Source organism: Cetorhinus maximus, chromosome 3 (genome assembly GCF_964194155.1).
Source record: "Cetorhinus maximus chromosome 3, sCetMax3.hap1.1, whole genome shotgun sequence".
Lineage (NCBI taxonomy): Eukaryota > Metazoa > Chordata > Chondrichthyes > Lamniformes > Cetorhinidae > Cetorhinus > Cetorhinus maximus.
The window spans coordinates 11,612,953-11,637,418 of NC_135881.1; the positions used below are offsets into that span (position 1 = coordinate 11,612,953).

Here is a 24,466-nt window from a genome sequence, read left to right on the forward strand (position 1 = left end):
AAACTCCAGTTCAGTACTGAGGGAGTGCTACATTGTTAAAGGCACAGTCTTTTGGATAAGATGTTAAACCGAGAATCCTATCCGCCCCCATCAGGGAGACGTAAAGAAATAGAGATAGTTTAAGTAAGTTATATTGGTATTTGTGGGTGTTATGAGTTTTAGCTTTAATGTTTAAATTTGATTTGTATTTCTGTATCTGTGTGTTAAGAAAAGGTCAAGTTGAGTTTTAGTTTCACTTTAAAAGGTGCCTGAATTTCTAATGAGAGTTTATGACCATAAGAAAAGTTAAACAAATGCAAGAGTAGAAAAACTGGGCTGTTGCCTAGCAACAGGGGTTCAGAGAAGCAGGTCCCTCCCAAAGACACACACACAAGAAACTAGAAACAGCAGTTTTTGAGTTCAGTTTTGAAGACAGCTGTCAAGCAGATGCAGCCTAAAAGGCTCAGATAGCCAGTTCCAAGCTAAAGTTGGTTGAAAGTAGCTGCTAGAGAGAGACTGGAGCAAAGGAGACAGATAGCAAGTCCCAAGCTAAAGAAGAAAGCCCGCAAGAATCCAGAGGAGTGGAACAGGAGAAAGTCCCAAGCAGACCTTCTAGTCAAAGGAAGGACAGGAATCTGGAAAAGGTCTTGTTAAGTGAAGTTAAGAGTGAGGGACAGAGAAAGGCTCCAAGCCTCAAGCTTAAAGCTCCAAGCTGCAGGAAGCAGGGCCAAAGCAATATAAAAGCTTGTGAGAAGTCAGAAGGTCCAAAGAGACAACTAAAGGTCTGTAACTCTTTGATGTGGATGCTGGAGATCTGAAACAAAAACAAAAATAGCTGGATAAACTCAGTAGGTCTGACAGCATCTGCGGAGAGGAATACAGAACTAAGGAAAACTAGAAATGAGGTGAAATATAAGCTGGTTGAGGGGGGTGGGACAGGTAGAGCTGGATAGAGGGCCAGCGATAGGTGGAGGCAAAGAAGAGATTGCCAAAAATGTCATAGACAAAAGGACAAAGAGGTGTTGACGGTGGTGATATTGGCTAAGGAATGTGCTAATGGTGACATTAAGCATAGAAAGCAGGACGAGCAAGTGACAGATAGCCCTAGTGGGGGTGGAGTGGGGGGAATGCCTTTGACAAGGTCAAAGAAGGCAAATGCACATGGGATACAGGGTAATTTGATAAGGTGGATTCAAAATTGGCTTAGTTGTAGGAGACAGAGGGTTATGGCAGAAGGATGCTTTAGTGACTGGAATCCAGTGTCCAGTGGCATACCACAGGGATCTGTGCTGGGTCCCCTTATATAAACGACACAGATGACCATGTGGGGGGTAGGATTAGTAAGTTTGCAGATGACACAAAGATTGGCTGGGTGGTTAACAGTGAGGTTGAGTGTCTTGGGCTACAGGAAGATATAGACAGGATGGTCAAATAGGCAGATAAGTGGCAGATGGAATTTAACCCTGGAAAGTGTGAGGTGATACACTTTGGAAGGAGTAATTTGACAAGGAAGTATTCAATGAACGGCATGACACTAGGAAGTTCTGAGGAACAAAGGGACCTTGGCGTGTGTGTCCATAGATCTCTGAAGGCGGAGGGGCATGTTAGTGGGGTGGTGAAAAAGGCATATGGGACACTTGTCTTTATCAATCGAGGCATAGATTACAAAAGTAGGGAGGTCATGTTGGAGTTGTATAGAATCTTGGCGAGGCCACAGTTGGAGTACTGTGTGCAGTTCTGGTCGCCACATTATAGGAAGGATGTGATTGCACTGGAGGGGGTGCAGAGGAGATTCACCAGGATGTTGCCTGGAATGAAACATTTAAGCTATGAAGAGAGGTTGGATAGACTTGGGTTGTTTTTGTTGGAGCAGAGAAGACTGAGGGGCTGATCGAGGTGTACAAGATTATGAGAGGCTTGGACAGGGTGGATAGGGAGTAGCTGTTCCCCTTAGTTGAAGGGTCAGTCACGAGGGGACATAAGTTCAAGGTGAGGGGCAGGAGGTTGAGGGGGGATGTGAGGAAAAACTTTTTTACCCAGAGGGTGGTGACGGTCTGGAATGCACTGCCTTGGGAGGGTGGTGGAGGTGGGTTGCCTCACATCCTTTAAAAAGTACCTGGATGAGCACTTGGCACGTCATAATATTCAAGGCTATGGGCCAAGTGCTGGTAAATGGGATTAGGTAGGTAGGTCAGGTGTTTCTTACATGTCGGTGCAGACTCGATGGGCCAAAGGGCCTCTTCTGCACTGTGTGATTCTGTGATTCTGTGAAAGAGGAACATTGAAAGGAGGATTTGAAACCCTGGAGGTGAACACTTGTGGAAGGCGTCTGAGAGAAAGCATCAGTTTGGGAGAAGATTCCAAGGCAAGTTATTGGAAAGTTGAGATTGGAAACCCTCGTGTGAAAGACGGAGTTCAGTGAGACTGCTTGGCTCACATGTAACAGGCGTCTGAGGGGAGTTGAGGAGAGATCCATAGCATCTGTCTAAGATGGCATTTGTCACTTAGTTTCAGAGTGTGGTGTGTCTGACCACATGGACTGTGTACTTACTGTGAACATGAGAGTATAAGATAGCTTTTGTAACTTGTGTTATCCTTACAAATCTGTATATATCTGTAAAGGTATAGTTGTGGGTGAAGGAATATTATAATATAGTTCATCTGTTCTTGTTTAATAAATGTTTTATGGTTTTGTTAAAAGTTCATTAGCTGACTCCGGTGACTCTGTTCAGCAGCCCTCTCTACTCATCTAAACAAACAAATAAAGGTTACAATCTATCAGGCTGGTATCAGGCTTGTCCAGTGGTAACCTCAGCTGGGATCATAACTATTCAAAGAAGAGAAGGGGAATTAAGTCTTTCTGAATTCTGTCCCTCACCCAGGAGTTTTAGAGAAGTGCCTTCCTCAGGCCTTATAGTCACATTCCGGGCTACATCTGGGGAACCTGCTTTATGCCCTTTACAGTTCTTATTGCCCTTTACTGCCTTACTAACTTAAAGCTGGTGCCCAGGCTATAGCTGGGAATACAGCAAAGGGTTAACCTTTATCCCTTAACCTCACAAAAAAACAGATTATCTGGTGATTATCACCAGTTTGTGAGACCTTCCTGTGCTCAAATTGGCTGCTGTGTTGCCTGCATTACAACAGTAACTACATTTCAACAGTATTTCATTCAAATTTTCCCTGCAAAGTGCATTGGGCCATCCTGAGGTTGTGAAAGGTGCTATATAAATGCAAGTCATTCTTTCTCAAAATCTGTCTGATAATGGCTGAAATACACTACTGAAATATTTACAGCCTGTTGAAAAGCTAAAGAAAAGTGCCCCTCTATGTGACTAGCTGTCTTGAAGTGTGGCAACATCCTCAGTGATTCTTTAAGGACTACTCACTTGTTTTACTTTTTAAATAGATTTTTTACACCACAGAATCAGTGGATACTGGACTTTTAAGTAAGCATATTAAGCATCTTACACTGCTGTCCCACAATATAATTTTAAAGATTTATTTGGCAGATCCACCTTTCCCATATATTGAAGTTCAGGTAAACTATAGGTACTTATAAGAAAATGTGGTGCTGAATCTAGGCCACTCAGCCCATCAAACCAACTCATTTCAACTGACTGCAAATTATTTAATCTCGGAGGGAAGTTAAAAATTCCAACTAAGACTTTAAAGGTGCTTTAAAGGCTCCCCATGGTAATGGAGGCAAAAAAAAGGGCGTCGGTCTAACATTAGAAACAATGACTCAGTCCAGCTCAGTTGCATTCCACCAATGATGAAGTAGTCAAAAGGTATTTTGCTAGAATATTTGATCTTCTTTAGCACTATAAAGGAGCTAAAGCACGTTCCCAGGATATAGCCTGGAATGTGACTAGAGGACTGAGGAAAACAGGTTTCTAAAACTCCTTGGTGAGGGGCTGAATTCAGAAAGCCTTAATTCTCCTTTGTTCACATAATGCTGCTAAGACTCCACCCTTCAATGTTAGTACATAGTTCTCTCCCTATATTCCCACACTGTACACCTCAGTAAACAACTTAGTCATGTCAGATAGAAAATTGATTACATAGGTAAAGAAACATAATAAGTATTTGACAGTCAATGATTCACAATTTCAACACAAATGTGAATATGATCAAACAATTTGAACCCAAAGCTGATAACATTCTCCTAATATTTTGCATAAGTGAGGCAGCGTTTTTATTACAATATCTATGAGTCAACCCTGATAATAATCATAGCATATGTCAATTGTAACCAATGCCCAGCTATAAGCTTGGTGAAATAAAAACGGAAAATGCTGGCAGCATTGTTAATTTTTATTCATTCATGGGATGTGGGTGTTGCTGGCTAGGCCAGCATTTATTGCCCATCCCTAATTGCCCTTGAGAAGGTGGTGGTGAGCTGCCTTCTTGAACCGCTGCAATCCATGAGGTGTAGGTACACCCACAGTGCTGTTAGGGAGGGAGTTCCAGCAACAGTAAAGGAACGGCAACATATTTTCAAGTCAGGATGGTGAGTGCCTTGGAGGGGAGCTTCCAGGAGGTGGTGTTCCCATGTGTCTGCTGCCCTTTTCTTTCCAGATGGTAGTGGTCGTGGGTTTGGGAGGTGCTGTCTAAGGAGGCCTGGTGAATTTCTGCAGCGTATCTTGTGGATGGCACACACTGCGGCCTTTGTGTGTCAGTGGTGGAGGGAGTGAATGTTTGTGGATGTGGTGCCAATCAAGCAAGTTGCTTTGTCCTGGATGGTGTCAAACTTCTTGAGTGTTGTGGGAGCTGCACTCATCCAGGCAAGTGGAGAGTATTCCATCACATTCTTGACCTGTGACTTGTAGATGGTGGACAGGCTTTGGGGAGTCAGAAGGTGAGTTACTCACTGCAGGATTCCTAGCCTCTGACCCACTCTTGTAGCTACAGTATTTATATGGCTAGTCCAGTTCAGTTTCTGTCAATGGTAGTCAGAGAGAAGAACAAAACTGATGATGACCTTTCATCAGAACTTGGTGATTCCACTTACAATCATAAAATCATAGCATAGTTACAGCACAGAAGGAGACCATTCGGCCTGCTGTGTCTGTGCTGGCTCCCTGAAGGAGCAGTTCATCTAGTGCAACTCTCCTGCTTTCTCCCTATAAACCTGCATATTTCAGATAATAACCCAGTCCTCTCTTGAATGCCTCAATTGACTCTGCCTCTACCACACTTTCAGGCAGTGCATTCCAGATCCTAGCTACTCGTTGCCTTTAAAAGTTTTTCCTCATGCTGCCATCACCTCTTATACTAATTATAAGATTGTACGTTGTCCCATGAAGAGCTCTAGAGGCTTGTATGGTTGAACAATAACTTTATTAATAACACATAACTATATACATATATACAGGATACAGTCCTGACTAGGTGCTATCTCCATGCCGGCTTCCACCAGACTCATTACCACACTCTACTACTCCCATATGACTCTGTACATTGCGATGTGGGCAGTACCGTTCCCCAGTCCCACATTAATTCTTACAGTCCTGAATACCCTAATACTACACTAATTAGGTTAAATCTGTGCCCCCTAGTCCCAAATTCATCCATCAATGGGAACAGTTTCTCCCTATCTACTTTGTCCAGACCCCTCAAGGTTTGAGTTCCTCTATCAAATCTCCCGTCCACCTTCTTGTCTCCAAATAGAATGGTCCCAACTGCTCCAATTTATGCACGTAACTGAAGTTCCTTATCCCTCGAATCATTCTCCTGAATCTTTTCTGCAGTCTCTAATGCCTTCACATCTTTCCTAAACTGTGGACCCAGAACTGAATGCAGTACTCCAGTTGAGGCCAAATCAGTGTTTTATACAAGTTTAACAAAACTTCCTTGCTTTTATACTCTATGCCCCTATTGACGAAGCCTTAACTGTTCCCTCAACTTGTCCTGCCATCTTCAATGATTTATAGCCCTTTATACCCCTGCTCCTGCATGACCTTTAGAATTGTACCCTTTCCTTTACATGGTCTCTCCACATTCTTTCCACCAAAATGAATTACCTTGCACTTCCCTGCATTCCACCAACCTATGTCCAAGCTTATTCTCCAAATTGAACACTTGTACATTCACCACACCTGGGCTCTCACATCACAACACCTGCAAACACCCTTGGGAATGCCTAGCAAACCTTGAAACCATAGCATCAAACAACCTACTCTGTGTAACTCCACGGCCAGGTTCTTCAGGTACATACAATTCGGGCAGCAGTGCGGATTTTAGATTGCTGCCAATCTGCAGAGAAACCTCCCCGGCAGTGGAAAGTACCCTTGATCTGATGTCGGAAAGTGCCTACTTACAGCAATTGTCGCTTTAAAGGGGCACACACATTAAACATATCTTCACATTAATAGCAGAATAGTAAATTGTGCATTAAGTGGTATAATGCTCTTGTTCTTTCACAGGATGTGGACATCACTGGCCAGGCCAGCATTTGTTGCCCATCGCTAATTGCCCTTGAGAAGGTGGTGGTGAGCTGCCTTCTTGAGCTGCTGTAGTCCATGCGGTGTCGGTACACCCACAGTTTTTTTAGGGAGGGAGTTCCAGGATTTTGTCCCAGCGACAGTGAAGGAACTGCAAATAGTTCCAAGTCAGGATGGTGTGTAACTTGGAGGGGAAACATGCAGGTGGTGGTGTTCCCATGCATCTCTTGCCCTTTTCCTTTTAGGCGGTACAGGTCACTGGTTTGTAAGATGTTGTTGAAGGAGCGTTGGTGAGTTGCAGCAATGCACCTTGTAGATGGTACACACTGCTACCACTGTGCATTGGCGGTGGAGGGATTGAATGTTTAAGATGGTGGATGGGGTGCCAATCAAACGGGCTGCTTTGTCCTAGGTGGTGCCGAGCTTCTTGAGTGTTGTGGGAGCTGCACTCATCCAGGCAAGAGTAGAGTATTCCAACACACTCCTGACTTGTGCCTTGTAGATGGTGGACAGGCTTTAGGGAGCCTTTGATTTTCTTTACTCTTTATCATTCTCATATTCAGTTAAGTAAAGCATCTTGTTATGTCCCGTTATTTTTTTCCAGACAAATGTTGAATTGCGGAATCTGACTTCTAGCAGCCGCCAGCTCAGAGTTATCCCACCGAGTACTTCATTCTTTTCCATTGGGCTGGGTAAGTAGACCCTTTTACTTAATGATTTTGTGATTGCCAAAATATACACAGTCATATTACAACTATGAACCTCTTGTACATCCCCCACTACACTTTGTCCTACCATGTGTTCAGCTGCTGAGGCCCTAAGTTTTGAAAATTCTTTCCTAAATCTCTCCATTTCTCTTCCTTTCAATCCTCCCACTACCCCCACCCTTGCCTTAAAATCACCCCTCTAACCAAGATTTTGGTCACCTGCCTATTTATTATCTACTTGTGTGAATTGGTCTCAAACTTCAACTTCTGTGAAGCTCCTTGGGATGGTTTACTATATTAAAGGCATTATAAAGTTACAAATTGTTGCGTAATAGGATAATTTTATGAATATGTGCTGCTGGAGGCAAAGCATATGAAAAATGCAGGTTGTCATCTGCTTACTAACTGATATTCAGCTGTGTGTAGATATAATCTCACTATGTCTGCATCTATATAATTTCACATGACGTTGCTGAAAGAGTTGGAGGTTACGCCATTTCTTCCATGTGTGGCGTTTGGCCGTGTCACACTCAATATATTGTTGTTAGTCTCATTAACATATGTGGTGACTAAAAAAGTTGAATTATGTTCATAACAAAGTGTGGCAGGAAACTGTTAAAGGAAACAAGTGTAACATTGAAAGGAAGTCCCATATGATGTGACTTGATTCTGAATGAGCTCAGGGCAACTGGGGTAATGACTGCAGCATTTCCATTATCTTCACATCCAAATAACAGACAGGTATTAACTTCTCAAATGCTTGCAAGCTGAGAGCCTGTTTTGACTTCAGGAAGCTTTTACTTTTTTCAGGGCGCGCCTTTCACATCAATAAAATTCATCACACAGGACCACACACTTAAAGCGATTATACCACACAAATATATAAAGTATTAATGTATGTAGTATGTACAGACAGCAAGTGTGTTCTTACATTGTTAACCTCAAGCAGGGTTTTAATGTTTTTTTAATTAGGTTATGAGCCTTTAGCAGGACTTGAACAATGTCCACACTTAGGATGACAAGTGACAAGGTAGCACCTGTGCCACTTAAGTGCAGAGGCAATGACTGTCTCCAACAAGGGAGAGCCTAACCACCGCTCCCTGACCTTCATCAGCACCGTCACCACCGAGACCCCCCGGCCCAAAGTAAGGGTGGTGTATTTCCACGTACAACACTTTTTTGCTCCTCCCGGCCTATAAACAAGCAAAACAAAAGATCAAATTCATTTACCTTCCTGGGATGCAACTGGCCCCAGACACAGTTTGGGTTAAGATTGTAGCTGACAATCAGAATAGTTAAAGAAGGACGCATTGTTTTCCTAAAAGTTTACCGACTTGCCTGCTCAAAACAGCATAAAATTGTAGCCATCTGGAAGGCAGCAGAGAGGGTATAAGTCACTGTGCCCTTCAGCCTGTTTTTATTGGGTGGCCAGGGGTTAAATCAGTTCTTCAATGTCAACTTTGGCATTATAAATTACTGTGCCCATATTTAATATGAAAAATGCCTATGTAAACATGTCACACTGTAATTACATATTCAACCGCTGGGTGGTTTCGTTCTCAGTTTGTGAACAATCCCCTCGTTTTAAAAAAAGAAGAGCCTTCCCTCAGTCTCTCACCATCACTTCTGTCATTTAATCACTCCTGCTCTCCTCCACCCCATCCTATCACTTTTGTTTTTCCCCTGACCCCTTATTTGCATTGGCTTGAAAGCTGTTCATCTGTAACATCTTCCCGGTTCAATTTTTAACTGTGGGTGGAATTTTACGCCGGCAGGATTTTATGGTCCCGCCGAAGTCAATGGACTTCTGAGCGGCTCACCGCATTTTACAGCCCTGCCCCCTCTCCCGACGGGGCCGTAAAATCCTGCCCTCTGTTTTATTCTCCACCAATGTTGCCACACCTGCTGAGTATTTCTAGCACTCTCTTTTAATATTTCAGATTTCCAGTAAGCGCAGTATTTTGTTTTTGTTATAAGTTCTGTTTTACAGAGGTACAACTGCTGTATATATTATAACAAGCTAGCACATTCTGTTTTGCAGAGGATATAGATTAGATAAACATGATCGTATGTTAAACCTCTGTAAAACAAGTACTGTCATGTAGAAAAAATGCTCAGTTATACATTCTGATCATCTTCGTTCAAGATGTGCAGGAATGTAAAGAATGTGGAACAAGGACACAATGTAAGGGCCATGTCAGATGCTAAATATTTCTCTGCTGATATGCTAAGATTTGCTGTTTACTAGCCTTAGAGGGTGCTACTTATTGTAAACATAATAATGATAAGAGGCCTGGGTATCAATCAGGTGGGGAATAGATGGCAGAGATACTTTTACACTCATCCTGAATGCTTTAGAACCTGACTGCATGTAATCAAGTTCCATGTACAAGTGATGGAATGATCTGACGGAAGGAAATTTGAGACAATAGGACTGGGGAGGTCATTCTTGGGTTGGGATTGGTTTGGTGTACATTTTGATCAGATCTCTGGCATTATGGTAGGATCTGAATGTCATATTTTGGTGCTTTTATGATTAGATCAAGTTTAACCCGAGACTCTCATGCCTGCCAGCTGAAGTCACTGCATAACAAGTAAACGTGGTTGATTTTTCCACTCCCTAGCTCAGAGGCGAGTTTGACTCCCTGCCTGAGATCAATAGATTCACTCAGTGCAGGCTAGGGATCGAACCTGAGGCCAGGGCAAACCCTTTACTTTGTAAGCTTCATTGTGGCAGATGTCTTGTGGTTGCATTCAAACTTAATGGACAAATAAAGTTTTTTTGCCAGACCTTCCTGAACTTAAACCAGATAGATGGGCATTGCTATAAACTGTTAAGTCACCACAAAAATCATAGTCAATGCTTTCCACAAGAAGCTGTCACTACACTTCCTCACTATTCACTCAGAATCTGGAAGGGATTGCTGAATGGTGATGGCTTTTCAAGAAGCATTATGTTCAACTCTGGAAGCATTGGGTAGTAGAAATAGATTCACTTCCAGGAAAATGGACCTAAACCTGAAAACAAGAAATTTGCAGGGCTTATGGGGAAAGAGTAGGGGGTGCGGGGAGTAGAATTAGATAGCTCTTTCGAAGTATTGTCAAGGGCATGGGCATGCACGATAGGCCAGATAGCTTCTTTTTTTGCTGTATGATTCTGATTCTGTCCATGCTGCAATGATCTATGCATGAGGTCACCCTAAAATGCTTCTTACAATCAGGAGCCTGGATTATTTTCCCCAGGGAAATCGGCACGGTCGACTAGACCAGCTTTTATCACCCATCCGTAGTTGCCCTAAAAAAAGGTGATCAATGGCCTCCTTTTTGAGTAACAGCAGCTTGTACAGGTGGGTCAGAATTCATTGTTGCATCACAGGATATGGGACGTCAATGTACAGCCATAATTTAGTTGAAAATACATCTGAGACATAAACAGCCACAAACCTTTGAGGCCTTCAAAATAACTAGAACAAGGAAGGCCATTAGAACATGGAAACCCGTGCAAAATTACGGGAAGCATCGGCCTTATCCAACTCTGCTTAGGGCCATACCAGTGTATGTGGCTCAGCTGCACGCTTATCACTGAACAAAAAGGTGAGCCTCGTCTTAAAGTAAAAACAGAAAATGCTGGAAAATCTCAGCAGGTCTGGCAGCATCTGTGGAGAGAGAAACACAGACAACATTTTGAGTCCATATGACTCTTCTTCAGAGAAGTAGAAATGTGAGCCTGGACTTGTTTTGACAATTGAATCTTGAACTTAATGAAAGTTAAACCGTTAAGATTTATTTTCCAATATAAATCTGGATGAGTAGAGATACCCACAGGGATGTGAAGTACTACTTGGACTATAAAGTCACTCAGAGTTTAGAGGGTAAATTTATCATTTGCACATTCCTGCTGACTACGCTTCTCACTGTTCCTGATTTTAAAATGATTTACAGAATTAAGTGTCAATTAAATGGACTAAAAAAATCTTTTGTCTGTGGAGCCTTGCTTGCCAATGTCTTAAACAGCCCATATTTAAATCAGGCAATTGCTTTAATCAAAAAACACTAACCATTATCATCCCTATACCTCTCCGAGATCATTGCACTCCTCCAATTCTGGCCCATTTACAAATCTTTGATTTTAGTTGCTGTGCTATTGGAGGCCACATGTTCAATTGCTTGAGCCCAAAGCTCTGAAATTCCACCCCTAAACATCTCCACCACTCTGCCTCTCCTCCTCCTTTAAGATGTTCCTTCAAACGTACAACTTTGACCAAACCAAAGTCAAATACTGCAGATGCTGGAAACTGAAAGGAAAACAGAAAATGCTGGAAATACTCAATACAGTAACTGAAAGGTTAACTGTTTCTCTCACCTCAAGTGCTGCCAGAGTAGCTGAGTATTTCCGGCTTTCTCTGTGACCAAACCTTTGGTCATCTGTCCTCATCTCCTTTGGTGTCAAACTTTGTTTCATTACGCTCTTGTGAAGCTTGTTGGGACATTTTACTGCATTAAAGATGCAGTAGTAAAGCCAATTTCAAAGTTGTCACTTAACAGTGTGTTCAATGCTCTGTGGATTTTGGACAGCAACACCGGTGCATGTTTAGTAGATTGCACGTCATTAAGGTGGCCTGAATAGAGAACAAACATAAGTAGATAATACCTCATTAATGCCCAATTATTGTATCTTGTGCACTTAATCCCCTCTAATAGTGTAGGGTTACAGATTGCATTAAACATTGACAAACAGCTTATTCAATTGCATTTCAGTTCAGTAGCACAGTACTGTAATAGCACTAGCCCATCAAACCATCCAAAGCATACAGCATCACTTAGCAACAACAGTCCCTCTTATAAGCTGTGGGAAATCATGTGCAGCCAATTATTTTATGTCCCTTAAAGGGTACAGTAATGTACTGGTTATGGTAGTGGACTTTAAACCTAGAGGTTGTGAGTTCAAATCCCACTGTGGCAAGTACTGAAATTGTTTAATGCATACGTTTGGTGGGCTGGAAGCAGGATAAATTACCAAGAAAGCTATTGGATTGCTGTAAAAACAAAACTTAGTTTATTAACATCCTTCAGGGAAGGAAAGCAGTCACCTCATCTAGCCTGGCCTACAAGTGACCAGCACATGCTGTATGGTTAACTGAAATGGCTTAGCAAGCAACGCCTCTGTTTTTGTTTATTGTGTGCGGCCTGTTCATTTAAATGCGCAGTACTTTTAAATTCTTTTGCACTCATGCGGTAAACTTAAAGGGGCCAAGATGTGCTCAGCCTGCATGGGAACTTGGGTGTTGCTAGAGGGGATGTTGATAACCAAGGAACACATATTTGAAATAATTGGCAAAAAAAACTCCGGAGATAAGGAGAATTTTTTATTCAGCGAGTTATGATCTGCTGTCCACTGCCCGAAAAGGCGGTGGAAACAGATTCAATAGTAACTTCCACAAAGAAATTGGATAAATTACTTGAGAAGGAAAATAATTGAAGGGGTATGGAGAAAAAGCCAGGGAGTAGGACTAATTGTTAGCTATTTCAGAGAGCCAGCAGAGACATGATGGGCCAAATAGCCTCCTTCTGTACAGTATCGTTCTATGATTAACTTGCCCCTTGTGATGATAAATTATGTCAAAGCACCATTTTCATTGCTTTCAGTGTTTCTAACTCTGTTTCACCAAATAGGTAAATTCCCAGGAGAGGGAGGAATTGTCGCTCCGGGGATGACCTGCCAGTACACAGTCCGATTTGCTCCTGACTCTCCAGCTGAATACGAGGATTTCCTAATTGTGGAGACACAGACACCATTTCCACTTGTGGTCCCCATTGAAGCCAGGAGAGCTCCTCCTATACTAACCTGTGCGCAGTTGACTTTCTTCTGAGGGCATTGTGGGGAGACGGTGGGAGTGGGTGTGGAAATATGAGCAAATTCACTATCAACAAAAAACAGAAAAAAATTTGTGGGTGAAGTTCTCCAGTAACTTTGTCAGAAAACTCTGGAAAAACAGCCTAGATGGTTGTTGGAGCAGTCAAGTGGGAGAACCTCTGGAAATTCCCCTTTTACTTCACAAGCAAGACAGCCTTTTTATTGTTTTTAATAATCCTTGCCTTTGCCTCTTCCTCTTTCTTGTTTCTCCCATGACAACCATGACCAAGAGGATGGGCAGGCTCATTGCTCTCAATCCTCCTTGCAGTGAGTTGCTGCTTTATCCAGGGTCTTAGCATAGCGAAATGCCTAAAAATTCTTTGGCACCATGTATTCGTTTTGATGTCTGGCTTTTTCAATCATGTGGACAAGCTTGAAAGCCATGCTATGCTGCCACTGCCACTTAAATACGTATGAGATGAATGACTAATGAATTGGTATTTCGACCCGTATTGTTTTTTTAAATTCATTCATGGGACGTGGGCTTCGCTGGCTGGGCCAGCATTTACTGCCCATCCCTAGTTGCCCTTGAGAAGGTGGTGGTGAGCTGCCTTCTTGAACCGCTGCAGTCCATGTGGTGTAGGTACACCCACAGTGCTATTAGGGAGGGAGTTCCAGGATTTTGACCCAGCAACAGTGAAGGAACGGCGATATATTTCCAAGTCAGGGTGGTGAGTTACTTGGAGGGGAACCTCCAGGTGGTGGTGTTCCCATCTACCTGCTGCCCTTGTCCTTCTAGGTGGTAGTGGTAGTGGGTTTAGAAGGTGCTGCCTAAGGAGCCTTGACAGAGGAATGCTGGCCAAGGCGCTAGGACTGCTTTATTCAGTGTTATAGAATTGTGTAATAATGTTCATTTGGACTGAGGTGTAAAAACTACTGAGAATTTTAAATGTTGTCATGTGATGAATGAATGTAAAGAATAAATTGCTGTTTCCTGCCTGTGCCCCACAGTACCTGGTACTTTAGACTGTGGATACTGCTTGGTGGGTGGAGTGAAGATTACAGAATTCTTGTGCAGAAACGATGGCTACAACTCTGGCTGTTTCTGCGTGATGCTGAAGAAAATGTGGCCGACAACAAATTTCAGGGTGAGAATTCTGTGTGGTCTTAGTGAACCAGGAGCTTGGAATCAAAGGACGAGGGCATAGGAGGTTAGGCACTCCTTGCTGTGCTTTGTCTCATGAGTAATCTACAGGAATCCTGCCCTGTTTATAGGAAACTTCCTCGCAAAAGCAAGAGACCGAAACTTTTGGTACTCTGTAGACTCTATCCGCCGTATTACGATGGATGGGTAAGGTGTCAGGCAGCCCGCCCTTAGGCCGATTGAGACCCTTAAGTGCCTAATTAATGGCCACTTAGGAACCTCATTCCACTTCTGCCGAGATCCAGAGCGCCGTCTGCCTCGTGTTACCAGGGGAACTGGCCAAACACGCCGTCTCCGAAGGCACGAAAGTGGTCACTGAATACACCAGTTCCATTAAGGTCGATCATTCTAAAGATTATAATACATGTGCCTGGGGAAGGCGGAAGGCAGGTGACCAGCCCGGCAGGTTTCACTGCATGGGCTAAAGGTGAAAAGGAAATAGGGTACCTCCTTTGAGGGGGGGATGGTGGTGGTGGGCCCTCCTTAAGATGGTACTCCTCCTCTGTGCTTTCCCCTAGCCTCTAAAGCCTGACCATGCTCCTCTCACTGGGGTCTTCAATTCCTACCTGACCAAAATGCCTTAAGTCCGGGAGGCATGTTCAGTTCTTGGGGTTCCTTGTAGCCCCAGCAGTGGCCTCTATTCTAACGCCGTTAGAGTAGAGTAGAGGTTGGCCAGCCCGAGGGGCAGAAGTCCCACTCTCAAGTCATTTAAGGCTGCCCCCAGCGTAGTATCATTGCAGGGCAGCCAGATTTAAAGCCAATGAGACTTTTTGACCTGGGGTCGAGGAATATGTCCTCCCGTAAAATTCATCTGAATTAGAAGCCCAGCGTGTGACAGGCACAGACTATCACTCTGTGCAACGGCTTAGCACAAAACAGCAAAGAAGGTGGCCGTTTGGCCCATCCAGTCTGTTCTGGCTCTTTCAAAGAACAATCCAGTTAGTCCCACTTGACAGCTCAGGCTACAACTGAAGGTATATCCACCACCCTATAAGGTAGCACATTCCTAATCCAAACCACTTGTGTTAAAAAGGTTTTGTAGTCATATCACTTTTGGTTTGTTTTCCAATCACCTTCGATGAACACAGCTCAGAAATTACCCCCTCTAAACAGGAAGGGTTTTGATAAAGTAAATAGGGTGGAATCTTCTCCACGTAAAATATTCAGGCGTCGAGACTATTCCCAGGTCCTGTCGCTGCTCAGGTCAGTGGAGCGTCAGCAGGGGAGATCTTCCAATTAAGAGCGGCAGGTGGAACAGAGACATGGGAGGCTCCGCGGAATGTCTGGCTGGCAACCTCACCAGGAGTGGTGAGCGCTACTGAAACAGAGGGAGACCTAGGGGGTGCCTCAAAAAAGTGGAGGCATTCATGAAAGGTTCACCTCCACTCTGAGGCCACTCACAGTGCTTGGCCTTGTTTTTTAAACTGGTTTTGGAACCTTTCGTGCTGGTGCGTCACTGACCTGAGCAGCATCGGGACCCGGGAATAGTCTCGACGCCTGAAAATCTTATGTGCAGAAGATTCCACCCTATTTACTTTATCAAAACAAAACAAGGCCAAAAACTGCTAGTGGCCTCAGAGTGGGGGCGTGTCCTTCCGCAAGAATGGAGACAATTGGTTCTCTTTCAGCCCTTGGCTGCTCCCTGATTTGGCATTTTGTTCAGCCTCTGATTGCCCTCTGACCTCCCACTGAGACGCTGCCTTCAAAGCATTGGTGGGCTCGCGACGTTAATTCCATTAATGTCAGAAATTGGCCCTTGACTGAGGCCTTGATTGCACTGATTGCTTCCAATGGCAGCCCGCCCCTGGGAAACCTACCAGGGGCGGGGTCACATCAGTGAACCATCCCTCCAGGGTTTTCCAACAATCTCCTAGCCCCCTCCACTTCCAAAGCTGCTTCCAAGGGGCCGGAAAGATTCCTGTCACTGTTTCCTCCCGCAGGAATGTCAGTAACCAGAGGACACCTAGGAACAGGAGCAGACCATTTAACCCCTCGGTCCTGCTTCGTCAATTTAAGATCATTTGAAAAACACTGTGCCCCCTGCCACCACAAGATAGCCGCCGCCAGTACCGGTCTGCACACGCGCACTTATCCGCACAGCCGCAGAGACCAATGATGTCATTTGCAGGAGGCACAGTGCCAGCAAAATCCTGCCTGTGTTATGGGCTTCCTTGCAGTGGTTCCACCAGCGATTTTTTTTTAAAAAAGTAAAGCTGTGGTTTTTTTGCAATCAGCGGGTTTGCAGGTTTATTTTTATTAGTCTGTGTCAGCTCTCTAGTCGCCTGACGTAATTATCCAAAAATTACTGTGGAATTTGAGTAGCCAGCTGATTTCTCAGATTTACATTACTTGAAATTAGCAAAACCCAAATAAAAATAAAAACTGAGCGCAGCACTGAAAGCTTAACATTGAAACAAGCAAAAGGGAAAAGGGTAAAATACAGAAAGAATAACCTATATGACCGCGAATAGGCCCCCCTATAAAGTTGGCGGCTGCTAATCTGAGTTTACCACCAGCATACAACTGTGCGTACATGGCGTTGGCAGCAAACGCAGCTTTTGCAGAAAGATCAGAGGAGAGATGAGGGACGGAGTTTTACACGGGCGGGATTTACGGTCCCACCGAAGTCAGTGGGCTTTTAAGACCCCCGCCCCCGCCACAAAGGGTCCATGAAATTATGCCTGAGGGTTTTTTTTTCGTGCAGCAAGTTGTTATAAACTGGGAAGCACTGAAAGTTGACTCAGTAGTGACTTTCAAAAGGAGCTTGGATAAAATAATACATGAAGAGGAAAAAATTGTAGGATTATGGGGAAAGAAATGGAGAGTGAGACTAATCGGATAACTCAAAGAGCCAGGAAAGGCACGATGGGCTGAATGCACTATGCTCCTGTACTATAAGATGCTATGATAATCTGACTGTAAGGGTTCTTGCTGAAACGGTTTTGAAAAAAGCTTTGTCAGTTGGCGGTGCGTATGAGCCCACAGCACACAGTTAGCAACCTCTCTCCTCGTGATGGCTGGTGTGATAAATGGAACCCTCCTTATTTCTGACGATGAACTTTACAGACTTCAGTGAACAGAAGGAAGAGAGCTTTACTCATTATTTATGCCATCCTATACCCTAAACCGTGGCTACATAATCTGGTGAGTCCTTCCTGCTGCCACTGGGCTCTGTAATGAGCAATTGGAGAAGTGGAGTAACTACATGTCACTATTTAGATTTAGTTGCATGCTGAGCTAATACAAAATCATGGCCACTAACTGTCTTTAAGAAAATTTTAAAAAATATTGCTTGGTGTAAGCACATCCTGCTTTTACTCAGGATTTGACCAGTGTCTTTCCTTTCTATTCCATAGAGTGTGGCAGCTGCTGGCTTTCTGGACGTAACTCCTTTTGCAATCAGGCCTGCCGTCTTTGAGCTGAATCCAGGCCAGGCCCTGATCCTGGAGGTCAGTGAATAAAATCTCTCTCACCTTTAACTCTGGCCCATATCGTGAAGTGGTTTCAATTACAGCCGTTTAAACTAGCAAGTGAATATTTTAAGTGTGAAAGCATTCAGGAAAGGGCAGATAAATGGGACTAAGGTAGAGATGTCCGTGATGTGTCGCTCATACCAGTAAAGACACAATGGGCAAAAACTTGTTAAATATCAGGTTGGCTCAATTAGTAGGACCGAGGCCGTGCCGGATTTCGGACCCTGCCAGATTTCAGGTCAGGTGATTTGGGCTATGGGCGGTTCAGGCCAAGCTGAGTCGGGTAGGGAAGGGTCAAGGGTCGCTCAGAACATGGGAATAGGCCAGCGCGCAAAGTGCTGAAGCTGATAACTAGCCTGGCCCCGCACCATACCAATGCAGCTCTTAGACAAATTGTCCCGGTTTTAAGTTAGTTTTTCTAATTTTACTCAATTAAAATTGATGCACGGCACATTGTAAAAATGTCCGGTTTGCGGACAACTCCGGTTCTTAGCAGGATTTGAGACTCTGTAAGTGTATCTCGTTATGTGGCTGTGACAAAACCTGTTTGATAGTAGCTCCTGTGAAATGCCTTGGAATGTTTATACTACATTGAAGGTGCTATATAAATGCAAGTTGTATGATTGAGACATATAGCTCAGTCCACATTAATTAACATCTCACATATCCCATGATGTATTACTATTGTCTTATGTGTATTAAACTTCAATAATATAGGTTTTTATCTCACTGACTGTTTGGGAGAATTTCATTAATACATTTTGAAAATATGATATATCTACATTTCTAAACTTGTAGGTGGCCTTCCTTCCACCTTCTTCAGAAACCTTCTCCCAAACTATTACTATGGTGTGTGACAACTGTCAAGTGAAAGACTTTGTACTAACAGGTAACATGCTGAAGATTCATCAGAGTTTTCAATCTGTAATATTACCTGCAAATCCACCTGCTACACACCAACTGATATCTTCAAACATAGGAGTGTCAGTGCATAATATGTATCATTTTATTTTTAAGCATTGCCATTTGGTGTCTTTAGGGCCATTTAGTGTCAGCATTACTTGTGAATTACATTTTGTAAAGTGAATCACCGGATCTTTACAGTGCAGAAGGAGGCCATTCAGCCCATTGAGTCTGCACTGGCTCTCTGAAAGAGCATTTTACTTAGTCGCACTCCACTGCCTTATTCCTGTAACCCTACGTATTCATTCCTTTCAGGTAGCAATCCAATTCCCTTTTGAATACCTCGGTCGAACCTGCCTCCACCATCCTATCGGGGAGTTTGTTCTAGACTCCAACCATCCTCTGGGTGAAAAAGTTTTTCCTCATATCACTTTTACTCCTTTTGCCAATTATTTTGAATCCATGCTCTCTAATTCTTGATGCCCACTTGATTGGGAAAAGTTTCTCACTATTTACCCTGTCCATACCCCTCAGGATCTTGAATACCTCCATCAAGTCTCCTTTCAGACTTCTTTTCTCCAAGGAAAAGAGTTCGAACCTCTCCAATCTATCCTCATAACTACAGTTCTTTATCCCTGGAATCATCCTTGTGAATCTCTTCTGTACTGTCGCCAATGCCTTCACATTCTTCCTCAAATATGGCGCCCAGGTCTGGACCCAGTACTCCAGATGAAGTCCAAATAGTGTCTTATACAAGTTCAACATGACCTCTTTACTCTTGTACTCAATGCCCCTATTAATAAAGCCTAAGATGTTATATGCTTTATTAAATGCTCTCTCAACATGCTCTGCCATCTTCAATGACTTATGTACTGCTATGATGCCAGCTGATGTTACCACTGGACAAGTCAGATTCCAGGGTGGAACCCAGCTTGACCCTAATTTTTATTTTTTGTTTGGAAACATGGAGGGCAGCTACTGAGCAGAGTCACAGGAGTCAGCTCATGAACTTCGAACAAAAGAGTAAAACGTTTATTAAACAAGAAAAGATTAACTATATTGCAATATTCCTTCACTCACAATTATACCTTTACAGATATGTACAGATTTGTAAGGATAACACAAGTTACAATATCTATCTTATACTCTAATGTTTACAGTAAATACATGGTCCATGTAAACCAATACATGACCTGTGGTCAGACACACCACACTCCAAGATCAGTGATAGATGCCACCCCAAACACATGCTATGGATCTCTCATCAACTCCCCCCAGACGCTTGTCACACCATGAGCCAATCGGTCTCGCTGAACTCCGTCTTTCATATGAGGGTTTCCAATCACCAATTGAAGAACTCGCTTTGGAATCTTCTCCCAAGTGACGCTTTCTCTCAGACACCTTTCACGCGCTCTCCCTCAGATACTCAGCCATGCCAGCAGAACACCACTGTTTCACATACCCATAATAAAGAGTTTCAGCCTTTTGGCTGTCTCTTTGGATTTTCTGGCTTCTTGCAAGCCTATTTTGCTTTATGCCTGCTTCCTGCAGCTTTCTCTCTTTAATTTGGAGCCCTCTCCTCTGCTCTTTGCTTTAACTTCACTGAAGAGGACCTGTTTTCGATCTGTCCTTGTTCCTTGACTTAGCTGTCATCTTGGGATTTTTCTTGTCCCCACTCCCTAATTTTTGGTCTTCTTCTTTAGTTTGGGACCTGCTCTCTGATCCTTTTCATGTCCTGCCTGTTCTGGCACTATCTGCAAACTGAACTCGAACCTGCTTCTTCTGTCTCAGTGGGCCGCCTGTTGCTAGGCAACAGCATCGTTTTTTTCTACTTCGAGTCATAAAACCTCATTAGAATGTAGGTATACAAACAAACCCCCAGAGTTGCAGGCATCTGTTTAAAGTGAAACTTAAACTCAGGTTCCCTTAACACACAAATACAGAACTTAAACTTAAAGCTAAAACTTACTTAAAGCTGTAGTTTATTCCTAACACCCACAAATACAAACACAACTTCCTTAAACTATATCTAGTTCTTAATAGTACATGTACACCGACGCCCCTCCGTTCCTGCACCTCCTTTAGAGTTTCTTCCTTTATTTTATACTGTCTCTCCATATTCTTCCTGCCAAAATGAATCACGTCACACTTCTCTGCATTGAACTTCATCTGCTGCTTGTCTGCCTAATCCACCAACATGTCTAAGTCCTTTTGAAGTTCAAGGCTATCCTCATCACAGTCGACAACGTTTCCATTCTTCGTGTCATCTGTAACTTTTGAAATCATGTCTTGAACACTACATTCTAGGTCATTAGTATATTATCAGGAAGAGCAAGGCTCCCTGGGGAACCCCACTAGAGACCTTCTTCCAATCTGAAAAACAACCATTTATCATTACCCTCTGTTTCCTGTCATTCAGCCAATTTCTTATTTAAGTGCCTACTTTCCCTTTTATTCCATGAGCGAGAGTTTTGCTCACAAGTCTGTTGTGTGGCACTGTATCAAATGCCTTTTGAAAATGCATATACACATCCAGAGCATTGCCCTTATCAACCTTTTTGTTACCTCCTCAAAAAACTCCAAGTTAGTTAAACATGATTTTCTGTTAATGAATCTATGCTGGTTTTCCTTAATTATCCTGCATTTGTCTAAGTGATTATTGATTTTGTCCCGAACTATATCCAGAAGTTTCCCTACCACTGAAGTCAAACTGTAGTTGCCGGCTTTATCCTTGCACCCTTTTTTGAACAAGGGTGTAACATTTGCAATTCTCCAGCGCTCTGACGCCACCCCTATGCCTAAAGAACACTGGAAGAGTATCACTAGTGCCTCTGCAATTTCCACTCTCACTTTTCTCAGTACCCTTGAATGCATCTTATCCAGTCCTGATACCTTATCTATTTTAAGTAAAGATAGCCATTCTAACACCTCCTCCCCTCAACTGCAAACTCTTCGAGTGTACCAATTATCTCCTCTCTCACCTCAGTCTGAGTAACATCTTTTCCCTTTATAAAGACAGATGCAAAGTACTTGTTTAATATATTATTGCGCCCAGCGTGGGACTCGAACTCACGACCCTGAAATTAAGTGTCTCATGCTCTACCGACTGAGCTAGCCTTGTTTAATACCTTTGCTATTTCTCCTGCCTCCATGTGCCAGTCCTCCTTTTTATCTCTAACCAGCCCTACTCTTTCTTTTACCACCCTTTTATTATTTATATGCTGATAGAAGACCTTGGGATTCCCTTTTATATTCGCGGCCTGTCTCTTTTCATGCTCTGTCCTTGCTTTTGTTATTAGTTTTTCACTTGCTCTCTGGTCCTTCTATATTCAGGCAGATTCTTCTGTATTTTATACCTGACACCTGTCATACGTGCACTTCTTCCTTTTTATCTTCACCTCTATTTGTCTCGTCATCCAGGGCACTCTGGATTTCTTTCTCCTACCTTTCCCTTTCAAGGAAATACACCTTGACATTGCCTGCAATACTTTTTCTTTGAAGGTGGCCCATCTTTTCTGCCAACATTTGTTTCCAATTCACTCGACTCAGATGCATTCCCATCCCATCGAAGTTGGCTTTCCCCCAATTAATTATCCCTGCTCTGGATTTTTCCTTGTGCTTTTACGTGGCCAACCTAAACCTTATGAAACAATGGTCACTGTCCCCTAAATGCTCTCCCACTGATACCTGATACACTTGGGCTAACTCATTCCCCAGAACCAGGTCCAACAGTGCCAGCCCTCTCATTGGACCAGAAACGGCAATGTAATAGCAATAATATGATAATTCCATTTGTCAACCTGTGCCTGTAGTTCACCATTCTTATTAACCACACGCCGTGCATTCACATACATGCACAGTAATCCTGATGTAGACTTTTTTACTTTCCCCTTTACTCTAACCCCATCTAATGACTGCTCTAATTCTATCAAGCTCTCCAAGCACTGAAAAAGAGTCATAAGGACTCAAAACGTTAACTCTGTTTCTCTCTCCACAGGTACTGTCAGACCTGCTGAGTTTTTCCAGCATTTTCTGTTATTATTTCAGATTTCCAGCATCCGCAGTATTTTGCTTTTGCTTTCTCGAAGAATTCTATTTACCTTGATACTACTCTCTGATATATCCCCCTTATCAATTAATGCTTCTCTACTTTCCACTGCCAGTTTTTCTCCTCTTCACTCTGAATTTCCCCTCAGGTTCCCATCCTCCTGTCAATCTAGTTTAAACCCTCCCCAACAGTACTAGCAAACCTTCCAGCAAGGACATTAATCCCAGTCCTGTTAAGGTGTAACCCATCCTCTTGTACAGGTCCCACCTGCCCCAGAACCAGTCCCAATGCCTCAGAAATCTAAAGCCCTCCCTCTTACTCCTTTTCTCCAGCCATGTGTTGAACTGTTCAATTTTACTATTCTTATGCTCACTAGCACGTGGCACTGGGTGTAACCCTGAGTTACTGCTCTTAAGGTCCTGTTTTTTAATTCCCTAAAATCTGCTTTCAGAACTTCATCCCTTTTCCTACCTATGTCATTGGGCCCAATATGGACCATGACCTCTGGCTGTTCACCCTCCCTCCAAAGAATGCCCTGCAGGCGCTCTGTGACATCCTTGACCCTGGCACCCGAGAGGCAACATACCATCCTGGAGTTACGTCTATGGCCGCAGTTATCTGCTCCCTAACTGTAGAATCCCCTACCACTATAGCACTTCTACTCTTCTTCCTCCCTTCCTGTCCAGCTGAGCCACCCGTGGCGCCACGAATTTGGCTGTTGCTACAGCCTCTCAAGAGCCATCTCATTCACCAGTATCCAAAATGGAAAAGTGGTTAGAGAGCGAGATGACCTCAGGGGATTCTTGCACAACTTGCCTATTTCTTTCAGATACTCTGGCAGTCACCCATGCCCTGTCTGCTTGTGTACTTCTTAGTTGCGGTGTGACCACCTCTCTAAACGTGCAATCCACGTAATCCTCAGCCTTGTGGATGCACCACAGTGACTCCAGCCGCCGCTTGAGTTCTACAACCTGGAGCTCAAGTTTCTGCAGCTGGTGACACTTCCTGCAGATGTAGTCATATCTCTCTCTCTCTCTCTTTATCTCTTTCTCTCTCTCTCTCTCTCTCTCTCTCTCTCTCTCTCACTCTCTCCTCTGCTTTATGGGCTACCTGTCTCCAAACCCCCGCGGCTTTATGGGCTTCCCCTGTAGCAATGTAGCAGCCAGCTCCTGGAGGCTGAAGAGGAGTAGAAAATGAGAGGATCACCCTTTCCCTCTTCATTGAACTCCCTCACTCACCAAACTCCAACTTAAGCAGCACTGGAGAAGGTCTGTTTTTATGCACCCTGATTCAAGTGTGTGGAAGGAGTGGATTAGATTGTATACAGCTATGGGAGGAATTGGTTAGATTGTACACAGTGAAAGGAAGAGCGGATTACATTGTACACAGCCTAAGGAAAAGTGGGTTAGATTGTACACAACCTGTGGAAGAGTGGGTTAGATCGTACACGGTCTGTGAAAGAGTGGTTAGATTGTACACAGCCTATGGAAGAGTAGGTTAGATTGTACACAACCTGTGGAAGAGTGGGTTACATTGTACACAGCCTATGGAAGAGTGCGTTAGATTGTACACAGCCTATGGAAGAGTAGGTTAGATTGCACACAGTCTGTGGAAGAATAGGTTAGATTGTACACGATCTGTGGAAGAGTGGGTTAGATTGTACACGGTCTGTGGAAGAGTGGGTTAGATTGTACACAGCCTATGGAAGAGTGGGTTAGATTGTACACAGCCTATGGAAGAGCAGGTTAGATTGTACACAGCCTATGGAAGAGTGGGTTAGATTGTACACAGTCTATGGAAGAGTGGGTTAGAATGTACACGATCTGTGGAAGAGTGGGTTAGATTGTACACA

General features: G+C 43.5%; 1 protein-coding gene across 1 annotated transcript in view; it reads left to right on the top strand.

The window, feature by feature from the left end:
• The window catches only part of dlec1 (DLEC1 cilia and flagella associated protein), a 154,150-nt gene that overhangs the window by 52,043 nt on the left and 77,641 nt on the right, over positions 1–24,466 (top strand). Inside the window, 5 exon segments of the mRNA XM_078536422.1 lie at positions 7,030–7,117; positions 12,806–12,979; positions 13,998–14,134; positions 17,547–17,639; positions 18,462–18,552. Coding sequence (XP_078392548.1) covers positions 7,030–7,117; positions 12,806–12,979; positions 13,998–14,134; positions 17,547–17,639; positions 18,462–18,552 — 583 coding nt within the window.